Source organism: Charadrius vociferus, unplaced genomic scaffold (assembly GCF_000708025.1).
Source record: "Charadrius vociferus isolate BGI_N301 unplaced genomic scaffold, ASM70802v2 scaffold196, whole genome shotgun sequence".
In the NCBI taxonomy this organism is placed as follows: domain Eukaryota; kingdom Metazoa; phylum Chordata; class Aves; order Charadriiformes; family Charadriidae; genus Charadrius; species Charadrius vociferus.
Genome location: NW_009648953.1, coordinates 1,264,110 through 1,283,249, shown reverse-complemented (window position 1 = coordinate 1,283,249; position 19,140 = coordinate 1,264,110). Strand labels below are relative to the sequence as shown.

Genomic DNA, 19,140 nt, shown 5'->3' with positions numbered 1-19,140 from the left:
CAGGGTAACCTGTTTCCAGTAGAGTGCTCCGAAAGCTGTGATTAGGCCTGTTGTATTGCATTAAGGACACAGAAGAAAAGGCTTTGGGCAAGTTTCGTTTCTCTTGAGATGCTAGCAATTACAATTTCTCTACTTGTCATGTTTTGAGGATGTTTTGGAGAAAAAGACAAAAAGACCAGAATTAATTGCTAAATCTTGAGATATTCACACAAGGAAACATGCTACTTGATATCATAATTATTCTTAAAACTAATGCAGTTCCAGAATCGCTAGTAAGGATATTTGCAGTGAATATTCAAATGTTGTCCAGTGGATGCCTAGGCCTAACAGCCTATAGGGAAGGGGCAAAAAAGTGTGTGGTTGGTTTTTTTTTGTGGTTGGTTTGTTTGTTTATTTTGTTTTGGTTATTTTGTCGTTGTTTTTGTAATTTGAAATAGTGCTTGTGTTGCCTTTTTTCTTCTTCCCTAGTAGTTTTGCCAGGGAATTGTCTTCTGGAAGTTCTGTGGGTATAAGTTATGGCAGAAGTTTGATCTTTTCTACTATGCAGTGACTTTTTTCTAGTTATTACAGGGGGATTTTGGGGAGATTTCTCTTTTTCCAGGTGAGGTCAAGGCCCATAACACCTGCATATTGTAAGGAAAAATCTTAACTAACTTATTTCAAACCTTTGCTTACAGTGAGTACTTCTTGAACTTCTGTTCCATCTCTTTGTATGTCCCTTTTCATGTTTTCAACTCTTGGCGAGTGCTTAGTTTCAGCCTCAAAGGCTGGAGTAGCTGGGACTATTCTGCTCTCTTTCCCAGGTTTTCTGTGAAATCTTCTTTTTCTGTGAAAATGCATTGACAGGTTGTCTCTCATATGACTTGATTTGCTGAGTGATACATGCTGCGAGTACCACTAAATGCCTTCGTATCCGACTGTGCAAGAACTTTTCAGTATTATTTGCTTATTCATATACAGCTGTTTGAAAAATTAAGCATGTACAGGCATATTGTTATGATCTGGCCTTGGAGCAATGAAGTTGTTTTGAGTTCAGTACAGAGTAATGGTATTATGCAGGTTGAAAATCTTGTCTTTTCAGATTTTCCATCATGCTTTGTGTAACAAAAGTCTTGTAAATTAACTTCTTAAAGGAGCTGCTTTTACGTGTTGCAGGTTGGGACTTCCTTTTACTCCTTGAAGTTATACGATTTTGGAGCATCGTGCCTGCTGACCTGAACAACTTAAAGCTCAGTCAAGGGTATTTTTCCTTTGTCAGCACAGCACATTTAAGGATATGTGTCAATGAAGAGAGCCCCTGTGGGTAACTGGGTTACTAGGATACAGCGTAGGCTCTGTTTTAATTAGGCGGTTACTCTTGTCTTCAGGCTCTCTGTGATTTTATTGCTTCTAGAGATTTTGTAGTGATAACATAATTTAAGAATTAAAAATTATTTTGTTTTAAGGATGTATTTTTTGCTAGAAGTATTTGTATGCATTGGGTGCAAATTACTACTCACTGATCTGTCATCTGCACAAAAGAGAGGCTAATATAAATTTAATCGGTCTTTTCAAAAGCTTCCAGGATCTGCATTTTGGAGGATGCTGCAGTGTTGAGCATGAACAGAAAGCTTCTCAGTAGTCATTTGGTTAGATGAAAACTGACACTGGCTCTTTAGAGACTAAAAATCAAGTTGCTGTGCAGAGAGCAATTAAAAAAAAAAAAAAAAAAGGACAGGAGGGCAAAGGAAGGTTTTTTTCTTTTTAAAAATGTGACCTGGTTATCATGATGAGCAAGTCTGATGAGAGTTTTTCTTAGAATTAACATTTGTAAAGCCAATTCAAGTTTGTGTGTACTTTATCCCTAACATATGGCTTCCCACATGATGATGTCATGTACAACTAAATGCCAAAAAAAGCATGAATGCTCCCAGCAAAAGCTACACTTTGAACTATGATTTGATTTGCAGTTTTCTGTGCGTGTGCGTGCATGGCCAGCCAGCCGGTCATGTTAGAGCACCAAGTTCTGCACTAAGCCATTACTTTCCTCAACTGTGGGAGGTGGTCTGTGGGATCACGTAGTGGCCATATAAAGCTTCTGTATGGGAGACATCTCCTTTCCTTCCCCCTCAGATGTTTCAAATGGTGTGAATTGTCATGGCTAATTTGCTTTCTCACCTCTGCATTCAGGCATGTCTGTCAGAGAAGTTCTAGAGAGGGACTGTTGGTTTGAGGCATCTTGGTGCTATAAGAGCTTTATGCAGTTTTACAAGTGAGGATTTCTGTATCGTTTGGGTTTGCAGGTGTTGTGTGGGCATGGCAAACTGTTCTGTCCTTGGGTTTTGTTCCCAGCCCACTTGTTAGCAAAGTTGTGGTTTTTCAAAGGTAATAATACTGTTTGGGAGGTGGATCTCACGGTGTGCTTGTGTTGATGGAGTGGGTGGTGGGGTTGTTTGCTCTCTCCCCATCTGTATGCTCTCCTGCCCTTACTGCCCAATCTGGTGGTGTGCTGTTATCTTTTGTGTTACAAAAATTTTCACTTATGTTGCAAGGTTTTTACTTTCTTTCATGCAAAACAGAATGTGTTACAGTGGTACTAAATAAAGAGAAGCTGTGGGTTTGTTTTTTTTTCTTTTAATCCACCATTTACTGTAAATTATTACAGGGTCCTGTTCTGCCTCAGCAGTGGATATGTTAGGAAGATTCCTGGGTCAGAACATAGATTGTAAGTTCTCTGATAAGGTGTTCCATCAGCCATGCAGTGGAAGTTGGGATCCCAGACTGCCTACAGCTCTTTAACATGATGGTTACCAGCAAAAGTGTCCTAAGGGAAGTTTTGCAGGGTTTTTCTTCGTGTTGAATAGGAAGAAAATGTAAATGTTCATCCCTGGTCTCACAGGTTCATTGGCAGTGGTTTTCAAATGCAATACTCAATGAGGAGTGTCATGATGTGTTTTTTGACTCCAGTATGAAACACAGACTGCCTTCTACTAAACCTCTTTCTTTACAATGTCTTCATCAGCTCTGCTGGCAAGCAAGCAAGGGTTATCTTTGCCCCTTCCCTTTGTGGTTCCCTTGGAGCATCTTGTCTCCTCATGCAGAGGTGGAAGCTTGTGCTTATTTGCTGTGAAGGAGAGGGAGTTTCTTGAATACTTGCACCTGAGCGGCAGCTGAGCCACATCTGTTTGCATGTGGATGAAGAATGACTTCAAGATGTTCCTCTTTTCTTGGCTATGTATTGCAACCTAAAGTGTGCAAAAAGGAGTGTGCATGTACATAGGTACTTACTTCACGTGCTTCCTATTAACGCTATTATTTTTCTTTTAATACCACTTTTTCTATTTGCTATGAAATTTCATCTTCAGCTGCAGCGTGAAAGAGTACCAAGGCGCAGCATAATTTTTTTATTGCTTTACTTTCCCCTCTCTTTTAGCCTTTCAGGTGGTACAAGCAGCTTAATTAGTTAAAATTCGTAAGTGCCTGTTGTAAATGATGAGAGATATTCTTGATCTTCTACAATAAGAAAATTAACATCTTTGAGAAACAGCTGTTAGGACTCCAGATGATTTGTGTCCCTTGCACAGGTTAAACATGCGCTGCCCCAGTGAAGCATTGGGCATAGGTGCAGCATGTGCTCCAGTGAACAGAACCTTCCAAAAGCTGTCCAGAGCCCCACAGAGAAGCTGGGGGCTGGAGCTTTGGAAGGGAGGAGTGGTGCAGGCTCCCATCCCCTCCTCTCCCTGGCTTTTGTGTGCCAAGGGTGATTACTGTCACTGTTCAATCAGTGGTTAATGCCTCCTGGAGAAGAAAGCAGACAGCTTTTCAGCTGCACATGCTTCTGTGACTGGTATTTTCCTACAAGCCAGACACCTAAGAAATTCAGTTAGAGGATTACACCAGACAACTGTGTAAATTTTTTGCAATGACCTAATACATACAAGCTCTTTTTGACAGAAGCCAAACTAAATGCTTTTAAATAAATTAGAAAGTTATTAACTGTTAAGCCATGCGAGGAAGAGTTATGATTTTTTTCAGATATGTTTGCATATGTCATTCTCTCTACCCTTGGGTGGTCTCATCCTATGCTACATTCGGTTATTTCAATTTCTTACTTTCTGTTTGTCAAAGAAAAAGTTTAATAGTGGTGGTGAATGGCAAAAATGTTGTTAAAAGCTTCCCTGAGATGTGATGTGTTACTCTACCCCATAGTCAGGGAGCCATTTCAGGTGGTGAATATTCCTAGTGAGTTCATAGCTTTAATTTTAATAATTTGGGAACTATTCTTATCTAGATAGTTAATAGGAATTTTCCCATAATACTTGGAAAGTATGTAACATTAGTTGCCTTTCTACCTAAAATGCCTCTGTTTGAAACAATGGGCAGCAATAAAAAACCAATTTTTCTCCTTGCCTAAAAAATAAAGGTACTAAAATTTAATTTTGTAGGTCATTATGTTAATACACAGAAGATAATGTTTTTTGAAGTGATGTACGTTTTGAACTGGTTTGCTGCTACTCTGCTGGCACTTTCTGATGTTTGCAAACTTTATTAGCCATTACTTAGTTTCTCAAAAATAATAGAGCAAATATTACTAGTTCTATTCTCAAGGTTTAATTTTATCCCAAGTAAAGACCTTTCTGTTGTATACATTGTTGTCATACCTGTACCTATCATCTGTAACATCTTCATAATGTAGGAAATTACCTAAACTTTAGGAGATATTGATAGTTGTGATATGTACAATTGCCACATTTTAATAGCAAAGTGCAGGAAAATGATGCAACTTTTTTGAACATGAGATGAGTGGCAGAGGTTAGGTTATATCTTGGATCTGGCATTTAAAAGTATATGGAAGCATATTTATTATAAATAAATGAAATATGAAAATATGAAAGCATATGAATATGTGCGTATATTATTACAAATATATATTAGAAAAATCACCCTTTTTTACTTTATTATACAGTATAGAACAGACAGTACTTTTCAGCCCTTCAACTACAGGAATGATGAAAACTACATCCCTCTAATTGCTTTCTGGAAAAATGACTAGTCTGTTTCCTGGTTTCTAAACACACATAGTTTTCTCGCAAGCCAACGTGGTATATTTTTGTCACTGAAGAAGTCTATAGACCACAGCAGTCCTTTGCTGTGTTCATGGGAAAGTGCTGTGCTGCTGTTACAGCCCTTCCCAAGTTCGCACCAGGCTGTGCCAGCGTTAGAGGTGCACGGCTGTGCTTCTGTTAATACGGATTCGGCACTTGAAGGAGGAGTTGTGTTCAGTGACTGGCTTCACCACTTGTGAATTTCATTCAGGCTCTTACGGTTTTGGGGGGCAGCAGAAGCAGCAGAGTGTTCATCACCCCAAGCCCATCAGCACATTTCCTATGCTGTCGCTCCGCCTGTCATTGTCTGAGCTGAGGCATTGCACTGGTGCCATCTGTGCCTCTCGTGGCCCCTGCCACAAGCGCTCTCCTTTCCTCCCCTTTGCTGTAGCTTGGGATCACAGCTTTGCTTCCTAAGCTATCTATTCTTTTTCATAATGTTATCAGCTTGGCGGAGTTTGGCTTGTCTGATTGTCATCCTGTCACCGTTGCCTAGCTCAACCGATGGCAGTACAGTTGCTGGACGGGGAAACCGCCACCCAACAACAGCAGCTGTGCAAACGAACAAGTCAGCATTGATATTCATCAATAGCTTTGTCCAGTCGCGGCATTGAGATACACCAGAACATGTGCAATCTGTCTGCTTTCTTTGTCCCACGGTATAGCCAGATCGGCTGCTCTGCGCTGATGAGGGCATGATTGTCATGCCGTGGTGTGCCTTCACCTCCTTCCTTTTTTCCTTTGCTTTTCCGTCTTCTCTGTGGGCTGTCTGGCTGCTCCCGGGCACATCTGCCGCGTGTCCCATCTGCTCTCTGTGAGAGGCACGCACAGTTCTGACAGGCAGTATTCAAGTAGTACACTGCTCTTTTGGAGATGAAACAAAAAATACAAACAATAATTTGTATTATTAATGGCATGTCACTAATGCTCCCTGCTTCTGAAATGCTAAGCAAAGAAAACAGAGTGGAACAGTGGCTTGCGAACTTGCCCATGAGTTGTTGTTTCAAAATCCTATACGCACAAGTGAATTTTTCCCACTCCACTTACCTCAAGTAACAATGCTCTTACCTTGTCTTATAGCTTGTAGCTTTTTCAAGACATGGTGTGTTTTCCTTAAAAAAAAAAACAACCAAAACCCATCTTTTTCAGAAGTTGTGTTCTTTCCTTCCTGGTGTCAGTGGCAATATTCTTTATGTTGAGAGGCGCAGGTATATGATAAAATTGTTACTTACTATTACTTTACATCTTTCAAGGAAAAAATACTAGCAGACTGTCAAGAAAAGACTAATTCTAAAGTCAGAATGAATTTAAAGCCAAGATTGCCCTTGCCTCTTACGCATGTCTATTAGACAGCTTATGGTAGCGCAGGTAACTCTTCAGAACATCTTTGTGACATGTAGTCTCTTCCATCAGGATCTTGCCTTATGACAGCTCCCCTATCAAATTGAACAAAGGTAAGGAGAGCTCTGTATGGGTGAAGGCAGAAGACGATACACAGCATAGGCATGTATAGGTAACAAAACTGTAGAATCAACTCTAGCTTTGGGTCAAAGATTTGTGGAAACAGGTGATCGACAGTACAGTTACTAATTCATATGTATTCACCTTTGCTGGTTGTATTAATTGTCACGTGTAGCAATTCCACGTTTACCGCGCTTACTGTGTTGAAGCTAACACAGCTGTCTTGTGTTACTACTGCAGGGATTTACAACATGAAGCTGTGATGAGTAAGAACTTTATCTGTTAAAATATTTGCCTGCCATTTAGAATTCACTGTAAGCAAGCACTAGGTGTCCAAAGTGTGACCAAGGTGGACAGGATTTTATAGGGCTGGCTAAAAGAAATTGTGCATGTCTATAGGGAGAGAAGTGATTCGTTTTGGCAGTGGTTTTTTCGTAGCCCTCTAAGTCCTTTGCTTTAGTTAACTCCCTGCTTACACAAAATGTCACAAAGGAAAAATAAAGGCTAGAAGCCTAAATCAAAGGAAGGAGCAAGGCTAGGGAGACTTTTAGTGAGGAGAAAACACTGAATAGCTTTTGGTCAGCAAATGGGGCTGGCTCAGGGTCTGTGTTTCGGTTCTTTGCTTGCTAGAAATGGCTTTGTCTGTTACCCATGTTAACTGTTTGTGAAAGCGTGGTGGCTGCACTGTGCTGTGTTGAAACAGCTGATCTCCATAGAAGAAGTCAAGGATGTACTTGTTATTTGTCTTACGTTGCTTTTACAAGAGTGTACCTGTTCCTTCCCCGCCCCCGAGAGCATTTTAAGGCCATATATTTTATCATCGCACCACAACTAAGCGTCATAAAGCTGGCAATTCCTACAGTGAATTTCAGGAGGAAGAAATTGAGAGAACAGTGTCTGCTATGCCAGAAAACATTGTGCATGAGATCTGTAAAATAAAGTATATAATCACAGCGCTCATATTTGATTAGGTGTGATTAGTGATACAGTGGTATTAACTCTGTGCATGAATTTTTGCAATTGTGCTTTTCAGATGAGTAGTTTCAAAATTTATCAGATTGGTATGTCAGTGCTTAAAAAGCTGAGTCAAGGAATTTAACAAACAGATCAGGAAGGAGGGGGGATGATTACAGCAGTTTATCACCTTGGAAAGTGTTGTTAGACTGATAGCAGTGTGAAACAGATATGTGAACTATTCCTGCAAGATCTACCGTGGGTTAGTGAGTTCAAGGCATCATCTAAAGGGCTACAAATGTAGTTACAGTTGAGCAGCGCACTGTATCACTGTCTGGTACTTTACACTGTGTATGCTCGTTTTTATTTTGTTTTAAGCTGATCCCTGGTTGTTTAATTGGATGGGATTCTCGCCCCTCCAGCCTTCTTAATGTGTGGTGTCAGTAGGTTCCAGCAGCACTGTGTGGTCACTCCCATATGAAAATAGGATGATCAGGTGGGATAGATAATTTAAGGATGAAACTTTTGTGTGTATCCCTGAGAAATATCTTGCAGCAATTTTCTGTAATTTCCTTTAATATTCATCTCTGAAAGCTACCAATCTTGACATTTCAGAAAAGTACTCAAGCAATAATCAAACTAACATCCATGGTTAGAAAAGCTTATATACAGATCTCTGTAACCCAACAACACTTTTGTGAAAGAGAAGGAGTTATAGTCAAGTTATGCAAGTGATACTCGTATATTATTTTTTGCACGTATTTTGTTAAAATAACTGGTGAATTCTTACCTTCTTCTCCTTTGTGCTTGAACCTGACTATTGCTACTTGAATTCTACAAACTGGAGCAGTGAAAGTTTCATTACAGGTGGCCCATGAACAGAGTACTCCTGTGGTGGGTTGTGAATAAAGATAGCAGTTGTGTAATGAAGCAATTTGTCACTGACTACCAAAAGGCCAGAAGTTAAATGAATGGTTGGCACTGTAACCATAACTACTGCACGTGTTACTTAGCAGATTCTTGTAGGTGATATCAGGTCCACATTTGCCTTACGTAAAGGGAACCCCTCTTCATCTCTCGTAAGTGTCACTCATTTCTGATGTGAGAGGGAGGATCTGGTCCTTGAAACAGAACAGATCTGCTAGTGAGCCTAATATTGAGAAATAATAAAACTGGAGGAAATGAAGTGATACTAAAGGAAAGTGGAAGACCTAAAGCTATGCAAAATTTTTCCCTGCGCTCTTCCTTGTTACCCTTTTTTGTTTGTTTACCTTGTGAGACCATTAGCTGCCATGCGCTGTACCTTTGCATAGGGAAGAGGGAGCCACTTCATGTCCTTTCGTGGGGCTTGCTGGCATGCTGCTGTAGGGAGATGAGTAGGTACAGAGTGAGAGGAGCTCGTATTGTCCTGCTTATTTCCAGGGAATAAGAGTTTCACAGGAAATCTTAATTAATTTTGCTGACTGGCTCATGGAGGTTTTTCACGTACTGAGTGGTTTTGTCTCAGCCCTTGAATTCTGAGCAGTTGTCTCCAGGAAGACTGTGTGTGAGTTTTGCTCATTGTGATCTCACTACTTGTGGTAATCTGGTGTTTTTTGTTTTTGTCTCTGTCTCTTTATTTAGATGAGAGATCCTTGGAGCAGCAAAATTTTTCCTTTTTCTCAATGGACTCAAAGGTGCACCAAAGCATATCAGGCAGCAGGACACAAATGGCCTTAGCAAAAAGTACTTTGGAGTCCCAAGAAAGTAATTTTCTTCAAACAGTTTTATCATCAGTTACTACTCCCTTTGGTGGGACTTTATTTAACCAAGAAGAAGTGGTCAGGATTTCAGAAGGGAGAAGTACGCCGTTGGTAGATGTCTCCGTAACAAGCAATGAAGCATACTTAAGTGACGATGAATTTATTAGCTCATTTCCAAAGGCGCAGTGGACTCCTCCGCTGAAGTCTTTTGCAGTTTTAACAGATCATCAGTCAGTTAATACAGTAGAGACACCAAGAGAAACGTTAGAAACTGTGTTGCTAACACCTTCATTATCTGTCCTTTTTTCACCGTATGATATCTCAAAAACAGCACAGCAAAAGACTCCGTTGAGTGCTGTCCCTGAACACAGTAACACTCTTACAGAATTGAAGCCTTTGGTACCAGATAGTGAAATGCTAACTGCAAGCAGAGACTTGCTGTTGTACCCTCCAAATACAGCTACTTATTTCACTTCCATTCCTTCGGAGGCCAGAGTTGCAGTGTGGGAAAACATAAATGCAAGTTTAACAGCTCTGCCTTTTGGGGCTGCTTCAGAAGGGTTGCCTCTTCATCTCAAGCTGCTGGATAAAAATAGCCGTGCAACCCCAGATGCCACAGCACAGCATGCAGACCCGTATAATGACATTTACGCCTATGTGAGTAGCAGAGCAGCAGAAACTCTCACTCTAAGGACCTACCCCACTCCAAGCATTCCCTGGGCCACGCTGGCTTCATCAGCCAGTGCTGAGCCTGCTTTGTTTCCTATTAGTCTTCCACTTGCATCTTTCCCGCTTCACTCAGCTGCCGTTTCCACGGACTCTAATACGGTTCTTAATGCCAGCCTGTTTACACATGAATTCTCCAGTACAACACCAAATTTGCCTGCCGGTTCAGAAATACCAAGTCAATCAGAGCTTGTTCGTGAGCTCATGAGCCCAGTGCCTTTCACGAGATCATACAGTTCTTGTCTGTATTGTGACTCAGTTTCACTTCTGCCAGAAGCAGGCTTTTCCCCAGAACATGACGTGGGCTCAGGTGATTATGTTGAAACTTTGTCCATCAAAGCCTCTGAAGTACAAGGCGTAACTCCATTCGCAACTATAATTACTGACGGGTATGAATTAGAGGAGCCTACACCAGAGATTTTTGATACTTCTTTTCCATCAAGACCAGTTGTTTCTTTTTCTTCAAGATTCACAGAAACACCTGATTCAAGTGTGTTTTTATTAAGCACTATGGACGCTGTCCTTAACGACAGAACACCTATAACAATTGCTTCTTCTTACCATCAGCTCCCTGGAGGAACATCACTGAACATTTCTCTTGCCCAGTTTTCCCTCCCTGTTCTGGAAACGGTTTCATTGACACCAAGCACTCGTGTACAACTTCCTGATGCCACCACTGTTCTGTTTGACGCTATCTTCATCCCGAGTGAGCTGGTAGCATCGTTTGCAGTCAGTCGTACAACTTTGCTGGAGTCGCCAGAATTAATGCCGTCAGAATCTCTGGGTTTGCTTGGCAAGACATTGACAAAGGAAGAACTGTCTTTAAATATTTCAGATTTTCCACCCAGTCTTTTATCAACACCATTTCTTATTGAACCTAGCTACTTGTCTTTATCATCGGCCATGCTAAATTCTTACTCTGTCATGCAAAGTGATTTATCAACACTCTTACCTCCGACCTTGTTGACTGGGACATCAGTACTTTCTGAGGATGTTTCCAGCTGGGAGTTAGCTACTCCTGTCAGCTCTGCCACTGACGCCAAGGTTTCTGAGTTCCCTCTCAGCCAAACATCATACTTTTACTCAAATGCATATTCTGTTCCAGGTGCACATGTTCCTGAAATAACACCATCATCAGATTTTCACTCTGGGTCGTCTGTGTTTCTGGAAGCACCCTCAATATTGCCAACAGGCTCAGAAGTTGTGTTTACCTCAGCTGTTACAGGAACTACCTCTCAGTTGGAGCCTTCACTTTCCGCATCTCGCTCCGTGGTTCCTACTCTGGTGCTGCCCACTTCTTACACCCAGTCTGTTACCAGCAGCGACTTGCTCAATGAAACAAACCTGATCTCTTTGTTTACTACCTTTCCAGCAACTCCTGTCTTAAATATATCTTCATCTCTGTTCTCAACTGCTCTGGCTTCTGATGAGGATATTGGTGCTACAGTTAACCCCACGCTGCTTTTAACATCTCGCAGCGAGGGCAGTGCCCACACAGCCCTTCCTCCCGCAGACCCGTACAGCCTGACGTCACATGCCGACACCAGCAGTCTGATGCCTTCTACAGCATCTCTATCTGTGACCACGTCATTTGCTCCCACACAGTTCCCTCCGACTTCCATCCCTCCCACTGGATATGACATTCCAGCAGGAAGCAGTGTAACTGCTGGTACTGATGCATCAGCTGCTCCCACCACTGTCCCCACGACCACCGCCACCAATGCCACAGGCAGCCACAGTGCAACTGCTGCAGGCAGCCTGGGGACGTTCTCCTCCACCCCTTCAGTGACCACTTCCCCATCTGAACCTGTGGTCGTAACCTCTGCTGTGACCACTACCAGGCAACCCTACGTCTGCGACATCACGGTTCCTGATGCTTACTTAGTCACTGCAGGTAAGAGATTCCTAACATTTTTATTTTGTTTTTCAGAAGCTACTGTAATGTTATCCCGTAGCTGAATTGCAGGTGTTGAATTAGCGAAGTGAACCTTTCAAAGAAATCCATTGTAAATTTAGACAAACAGATGTAAAAGCATTGATTTATAATTTATTCTTGAAAATGATAGAATTCACTTGAATGAGGTCCATTGTGATAGTGAGTTACATGTACGTTACACTGCACAGAGAATGAAATTGTCTTCTAAAATTGCTGATGCATATATACAAGTATACTGAATTAGAGGCTGCTTTATCATTTCATGGGTTGTAAATGAATGTTACTGTCATGGTACTGTTCTGCCAAACTGTTAAATGTTCTGACTGAATAAGTTTCTCCTTTCAGTTGTTGCTGCTGTTTGTAAAAAAAACAAAAACCTGCATGCGAGGTAACATTGTAATATGAAAGAGGAGAGTTGGTTTAAAAAATGTTTGGGTTTTGTTACCATTTTTGTAATTTTACCATACTAGCTTATGTTTCTATTTTCCCTCCTACCATACTTACTTCAGTTGGATTTGGTGTGTTTGTAACCAGAAAAAGTGACGTTAGTGTGTTTTTCAAAATTAATTGTCTCAGCATCTGTGTTTGCTTTTTTGGTGTTTTCCCACCTCTTCCTAGCTTGTTAACAAAACAATACCAGTGACCTAATCCAGGGCAGCTGCAGAAGTGCTGCACGTTCTGCGGTAAGCAACACATTTTGCCCTTAAGCTTTACTTGTAATATGTAAAGCAGGACGAGCATAATCTCATCCTCCAGATATGAAGGTGAGCTGGCTATGCTGGTGATGAGGAAGATATTTTTTTTTTTAACCTGCAATTTGAGTGGTTTTGTAGGCAAGTTACTGATGGAAAGTAAATGCAGGATGACAACAAAACGCTTTTCAGTTGTTTCCTTGACCATAGTCACAGTCTCAAGTGTGACTGTAACAGACATAATATCCATAGGGATGTGGCATTCTTAAAGCAGTTTCTTACTCGATGGATATCCCTTTCAGTAATCAGTCATGTTTACATTTTATTTAAGAAAAGAGTAGATGCATATTTTCTGTGGCTTTTTTCTGACCTCATCTGCATTCCATGCGTTGCCTACAAAACTTTAACTGTATTATGACAGCAGGCTCATTGTGCACAGGTCAGATTGAATGTGCTGCCACTTTCAGATTCAATTTGAATGCCTCAGTGGCTCTTTAGAAGGTTCTCTTACTAGAATGCTAAAGACATTAGATATGAAAAAACAGGAGAGAGAAAGTAAACGTGAAGTTCCTTAAACTGTATGTACAGTCACTTTTTAGGATACAGTCACACCTTTACCTGTTTCCTTGTCCGTTGTCTTACCCATTTGATGCAGTTGATCTCATTGCCTGCCTTTTCATGCACTGCACAATTGAAAATGCAGCTTTGAACCAAAGCCCAGGAGATGAAGCTAAAACGTATTTAATGAGTGACATTAATTTCCAGTGCTGGCCCGAAGAGCTGTTTTACAAAATGTCAGTGAATCCATCAGAGAAGTGCTCAGAGTTCAGTTCAGGAGATCAGTAGAGCTAGAGGTAAGTGGTATGAAGTGAGTACAAGTACTTTTTGATCAATGCAATAAAATAGTGGGTTTAGTTCACAGGCTAAATCGGTGATTTAAAAACAACCTGTGTGGTACTATATCGGAGAGAGGTTTATTCTAACTTAAATGTTAGTCAAGTTGTTGGGTTTTTTTTAACATGAATATGACATCAGCTTTTTTACTTTTAGAATGTCATTGTTTTCTAGGACAGACCTTTCTTGATTTTTGCCAGAGGTGAGCAAGCAGTGCCCAGCCTCTACTGCTCACCTCCTTTGGCTGGTGAATTGAAACTGAACTGAAAAGCATTTACCCCTTGAAATACCTGTTAAAAAGTTTTGTTTCTTCTGCTAGCAGATCATGTACTTAGCACCTTAAACAAAACAAAACCTTCTGCACAGCCTTGTGCTATTTTATGTTGTAAGTGAGGCCATCAACACTTGCGAGGAAAGTGGTGGAATCCCAAAGGCAGGACTTGGCAGATGAAAAAGGCAGGGGAAAAAAAAAAATCAGGTGTGCAATGGTAAGATGTTATTTTTAAACCTTCAAATAGGTGTGACTCCTGTCCTTCCCCCACTCACAGGGCTAGGAATTGCTGCGCTTTTGGGTTTTTTTTGAAAACTTCCTCTGCTTTGATGTTCAAGAAATCATCTTTGAACAACATTTCAGTGTTGTTTCCTACCTTCAAAGTGAGTGTCTGGTTGAGATGAGGTTTAAAGGCTCCGTTCCCCCCCGCTCTGTCTCAAACCCCCTGTCTGAGAGGTAAAGACTGTAGAGGTAGTTTGGGGCTACCTTTGTTGTATAATCAGGTACTTCAACACTGGTGGCAAAATGAAATATTTTAATGGTATTACTGGTGTAGGTGCAGGTTCAGCTACACTTGCAATTTTTCATGACTGCATTCATCCAGTTGTGATAGCCCAGCACCACATCATCTTACTTTTTTGAGTGTGTGATCTCATTTTCATTATGAAGTTTACTCAAGTAGCAGTTTGAGTTTTGGACATAACTTGAGTTTCTCCATACACAGAATCCTTTGGTGCCTCTAGCTTTTGCTTGCTGATCTGTGTGGGGAAACAGTGTTTTGACAGCTCCTGCCATAATCACTGCACTCAGTAATTAAACAACTCCTGTCTGATGTTTGAGAATGTACCTCTCTACTATTCAGTCAAGACAGGAGCGTTACGAATTTCTGCCAAAATTCAGCCACAGTGAGCTGCCACTATAAGTTGTGTTTAGCTTAGGTCCTTTTAGTAACACCTGCTCGTAAGCTTTTAAGGTTTTGGGTTTGTTTTTGTTTTTGTTTTTGTTTTTTTAAATTTTCTTCTGGTTTGTGAGTTATACCTTCAGATTGTGCAAACTGGCACATAGTCAAGTAGAAGTCAAAAGTTCATGATGATAGAACTACACTAATTTTCAATGACCTTATATGGCTCAATACTATGGAAACGTTTATCCTCTTAATAGTAACAGCAGTAAGACAAAATCTATTGCTAAATATTTGAAGGTTGATTGGAGCCAACATTTGATATCTTGCTTGTTCATGTTTTTGCCCTTTAAATTCCTTCCTTTCATGCCCACTATTGCCTTGTAAAGCTCTCAATAGGATATTTTGGCCCTAAGGCTACTCAGAAGCAACTGTCTTCATAAATAATGCAGTTAGTCCAGCTTCATTCTTTGCAAATTCTTTTTTATCAAAAGGAGAAAACACCTCTGTGGAATCAGTTATACTTATTTTATGCTAGAGTGCTGCTATCATGTGTGTGCTCTTTCTGATGCCTTGGGTATGGATTTTGCACTAAAAATAATCACTAGCAATGTCTTCACCTCTAATGGTGAAGTACTAACAAAACTGTTATTTTTTAAATAAAGAGCTGTCTATAGTATTGGGATGTTTAATGGTGATGCAATGCAAAATTTTAAACAGAATTTGTCTATGTTGCTAAACTTAATTAGTCGAGCAGAGCTGACTTTTGTTAGTCGAGAGTACCCAGGAACCATGTGTACATTTTCAAGTTACGGTGAAGCAGTGCACTTCTCTAAGCTGTTTTTTTACTATGTCTCCTATTACAGCTCACAGATGTTGTTCCCTTGCTGTGATGTAATGCACAGTAAATCAGGAGACGGTCTTGTTAAATTTATCTTGGTAGTAATGTGTGCTTTAAAAATAAAATCCATGGCAACGATGGATATAACTGCTCACTTTAAGTACAAACCAAGTTTAACACTGAGAGGAGAATTAAAACTTTTATTTTTCCCAACTTTTTAAGTTAAAACTTTGGTCTCCACTTCTTTATTATTTCAAACATTCTGAGTTGTTGAAGTGGAAAAAAAAAAAAGGAGGCAGGCTTGAATCCTGCCTAATGAAAAAAACTTTTGTCAACTTTTTCCTAGCAAAAGTCCTTACAGCAAAGTGAGAATAACCTAAAATTTTAAAATTCTTTCCAGTCAGTCTCAATGTATTGCATCTGCAAAAGAATAAGACCCTATTGTTTGAATAAGAGCAATTTTTGTCAACTTTCTCTAATGTAAACCTTATGACACTCGGGTAAGATCTGTTATACAGTGTTCCCTTGACTTAGCTTTGTTGCACTGGGGTGTGAAATAAAATAGTGTTGGCAGTGACTTGCTGCCAGGACCCCTGGTGCTGTTAAGTTCACGCCAACAGGAAGAAGCCTTTTGCCAGCCTCATTTGTGCTTGGACATTTTATCATGTGGTATAATGTACACTTCAGCCACTTTGTTGCTGTATTTAATGTGGGTTTTGAGGCCTGCCCATAACCTATTGGTTTCTATAATCCAAAATTAGTAAACCTCTTGCTTTCAAAGTAAGATCAGTTCACTGTCAGGCAATTAAATCTTCTTCCAAAGATGCCACCTGGTGGCCTTGGGCTGGCTTCATCGCTACTCACTGCTGCTGTAATTCCGGCTGGTACCATTTAGGTGTTTAAAAACAGTGAGAGAATTATTGCGTTAGGATCCTAACGTGTGTAGAAGCAGAAGCTTTGTTTCATTTTTAAGACCTGTGAGCCTTTGTAGCTCATCTTCAGGAAGTTAAATGCTCTCTGCAGGCTCTGTACAGGATGCCTAATAAGGTGGTGGTGAGAAAATCAGTTGTTTATGCTTTCTGCCAGATGTTTACACAGCATAATACAGTGGGGTGTAGGCATGGATTAGATTGTAGCAAAGGTGCATCTAATCAAATATTTTGGCAGAAAATAATCAATAGCAAATGCTTAGGGAACATCATAAGGGACAGAGTAAGCACACAGTGACGTTTTCCCCAAATACTCTTCTAGCCTCTAGTAAATGGAGGCTTGAAAACTTTCTGTACTAGAAGTGCTTTCTCTTGTGAGGGTAGCTTTGGATGAGACAGGTAAACGGAAACGGCAGAGTTGGATTAGCCATCACACTGTGGAGAAGGAAGGAATAGCTTAACCTGAGGTGGCGTAAGGGTTCTCTGCTTCTACTGGAGGTTTCTGCTTTTGCTGTGGGAATGGCTCCAAAGTGCACATGGAATTTTGCGTGCTTCTCCAGTTTTGTGACCCAAAGTGTTAAGAAATTTGTACTGGTTTAATGTAAGAAATTGGTGCTTGTTTACTTTAATAGGTGGTATTGTAAAATGTGGTGGTTCAGCTAGCTAACGTGTTAGCATCTAACTGTCCTGCCAGTAGAGGTGACAGCTCCAAGAGAGGATTGGATGGACTTGTAAACCTTTAGAGCTGTGTCAAGAGGAGCTATTTTTACTCATGAACTAAGAGTCATGAGCTGTGCTCATCTATCTTAACTAATTTTGCAAACTTCTGTGTGAAATAGCTTGTGGACAGCATCATGCTGGCATGGCTATATTATTCCTGTCATCTGAATTCAGCTGTAGAGAGATAACTCTATAGACACCCCTGCAATATCTCAAGCAGAAATAGCTATTGTTTTGACCTGTGGTGGTTCGAATCTACCCACTTGAAAATTACACTTAAAAGTTTTGGATTTTTTAATCTCCATTCTAGAGTTGCTGTTGTTCTTCCACTGCAGTGAAGCACAAAAGGGAAGCAATGTTAGCTGTTAAGATGGAAAAGCTGATGCAAAATTCCAGGGGGATGTTCAGGGTAGGCTGCTTTCATTGCATCTTTGGTACACTGCAACAGGTCAGAGATGGAGACATCCGAGTTAGTTGAGGAGGCTTCCTTTCTTGTCTGAAATACCTAACTGTAGTGCATAGGTATATGCTGGCTACACTAGGCCTCTCTTCCTCAGCATATATTGCTTTAGAAATCACCAGCAAATTGTCACTGAGATTTGTAATTCTAATTCCTCTTTTTCTTGCCTTTTAAGTAGTCTCCTTTGCAAGTAATGGGCAACTTTCTTTTGGCATGTCTTACCCATTATAACTGCTGTTTCCATTTGACAAACTGAAGCTGCAGAGATCATTTCATCCTGAGATAAAAGGACAAAATTTCAGATAAGAGGAACTGAAAAGAGCTGTGCATATTATTCATATCAAACAAATTTGAGCTCTATGGGTCTAAATCCATTTAAAATAAAAGCTGGATCCTGCATATATTTGTGGACTAAGAAGGAAAAAAGGAATAATGAGCAGCATGGATTTTTTTTTAATTTTTTTTACCTCTTTCTGCTACTGAGGTGGTTTCTTCTAGTGCAGATGATCTCTTTGAAATGCCTGTTTTTTAGAAGACAGGAAAGAACTGCTTGCTGTCTCATCTAAACAGCAATTGCCATCGCTTTGCACTGTTGCAGGAATACCAGTAAGGAACATGTGGGTCACAATTTAAGTAGCATTGTGCTTTTTCTATAAGACTGATCCTGAAGTTGAGGATATCTAACATATCCCTTCACCAGCACCTAACCTTGCGGTGCTAGCATCTCTTCATCTAAGAGGTGCACATTTATCAGAACCTTTGGGTCTCTGGTTTAGATTATTTATTTACTTGTGAGGCCATGGTGTTGGACATCTCAAAATATTTTAGTGTGACTGCCTTAGGCAAATAAAACAAACGGGGAGTAAATGAAAGAGGGGGAAAAAAGTAAGGCTGGGGAAACAGGTGTCCATGATATTGAGAGTTTCTATGAAGAGAGAAGACACTGCAATATGTTTAAGTAAATAAAAGCCTCCAGTTTGTTTCTACTTAGGTGACAGAGAAATGGTGGATAAGAGTGTCTGCATGGAAACATTCACCTAGGTTTATATTTAACTTACAATCTCATTTCTTTTACGTGATGACTAAGGCTCCTCAGGATTTCTCAGAAGTCTCAAAGTCAGATTAATTGGAAGAGCAGAAGCCTAATTGTGGTAACTGTGCTGATATCACAGAATCACAGAATGGTCAGGGTTGGAAGGGACCTCTGGAGATCATCCAGTCCAACCCCCCTGCCAGAGCAGGGTCACCTACAACAGGTTGCACAGGATGGTGTCCAGGCGGGTTTTGAATGTCTCCAGAGTGGGAGACTCCACAACCTCTCTGGGCAGCCTGTTCCACTGCTCCACTACCCACAAAGTAAAGAAGTTCCATAAAAGTCTTCTCTGGAAGAAAGTATTCTTGAATGTGAAAGTTATATCCATAAAACACAGGTTATGTGTGTATTGCTTCTTGCATATCACATGTGAATAGTATAGAATGTAATCGCTATGCAGTATGTAACTGAAATGCAGAAGCTATGCAAGCGGTTC

At 40.5% G+C, this 19,140-nt stretch overlaps 1 protein-coding gene across 1 annotated transcript in view; it reads left to right on the top strand.

Annotated features, from left to right (window-relative positions):
* The first annotated feature begins 9,163 nt into the window (after positions 1-9,163).
* Positions 9,164-19,140, top strand: part of KIAA1549 (KIAA1549 ortholog) — a 76,929-nt gene continuing 66,952 nt past the window's right edge. The window contains exons 1-2 of the mRNA XM_009887406.1: positions 9,164-11,861; positions 13,361-13,449. Of these exons, the coding sequence (XP_009885708.1) occupies positions 9,164-11,861; positions 13,361-13,449 (2,787 nt within the window). The remainder of the gene's footprint in view (positions 11,862-13,360; positions 13,450-19,140) is intronic.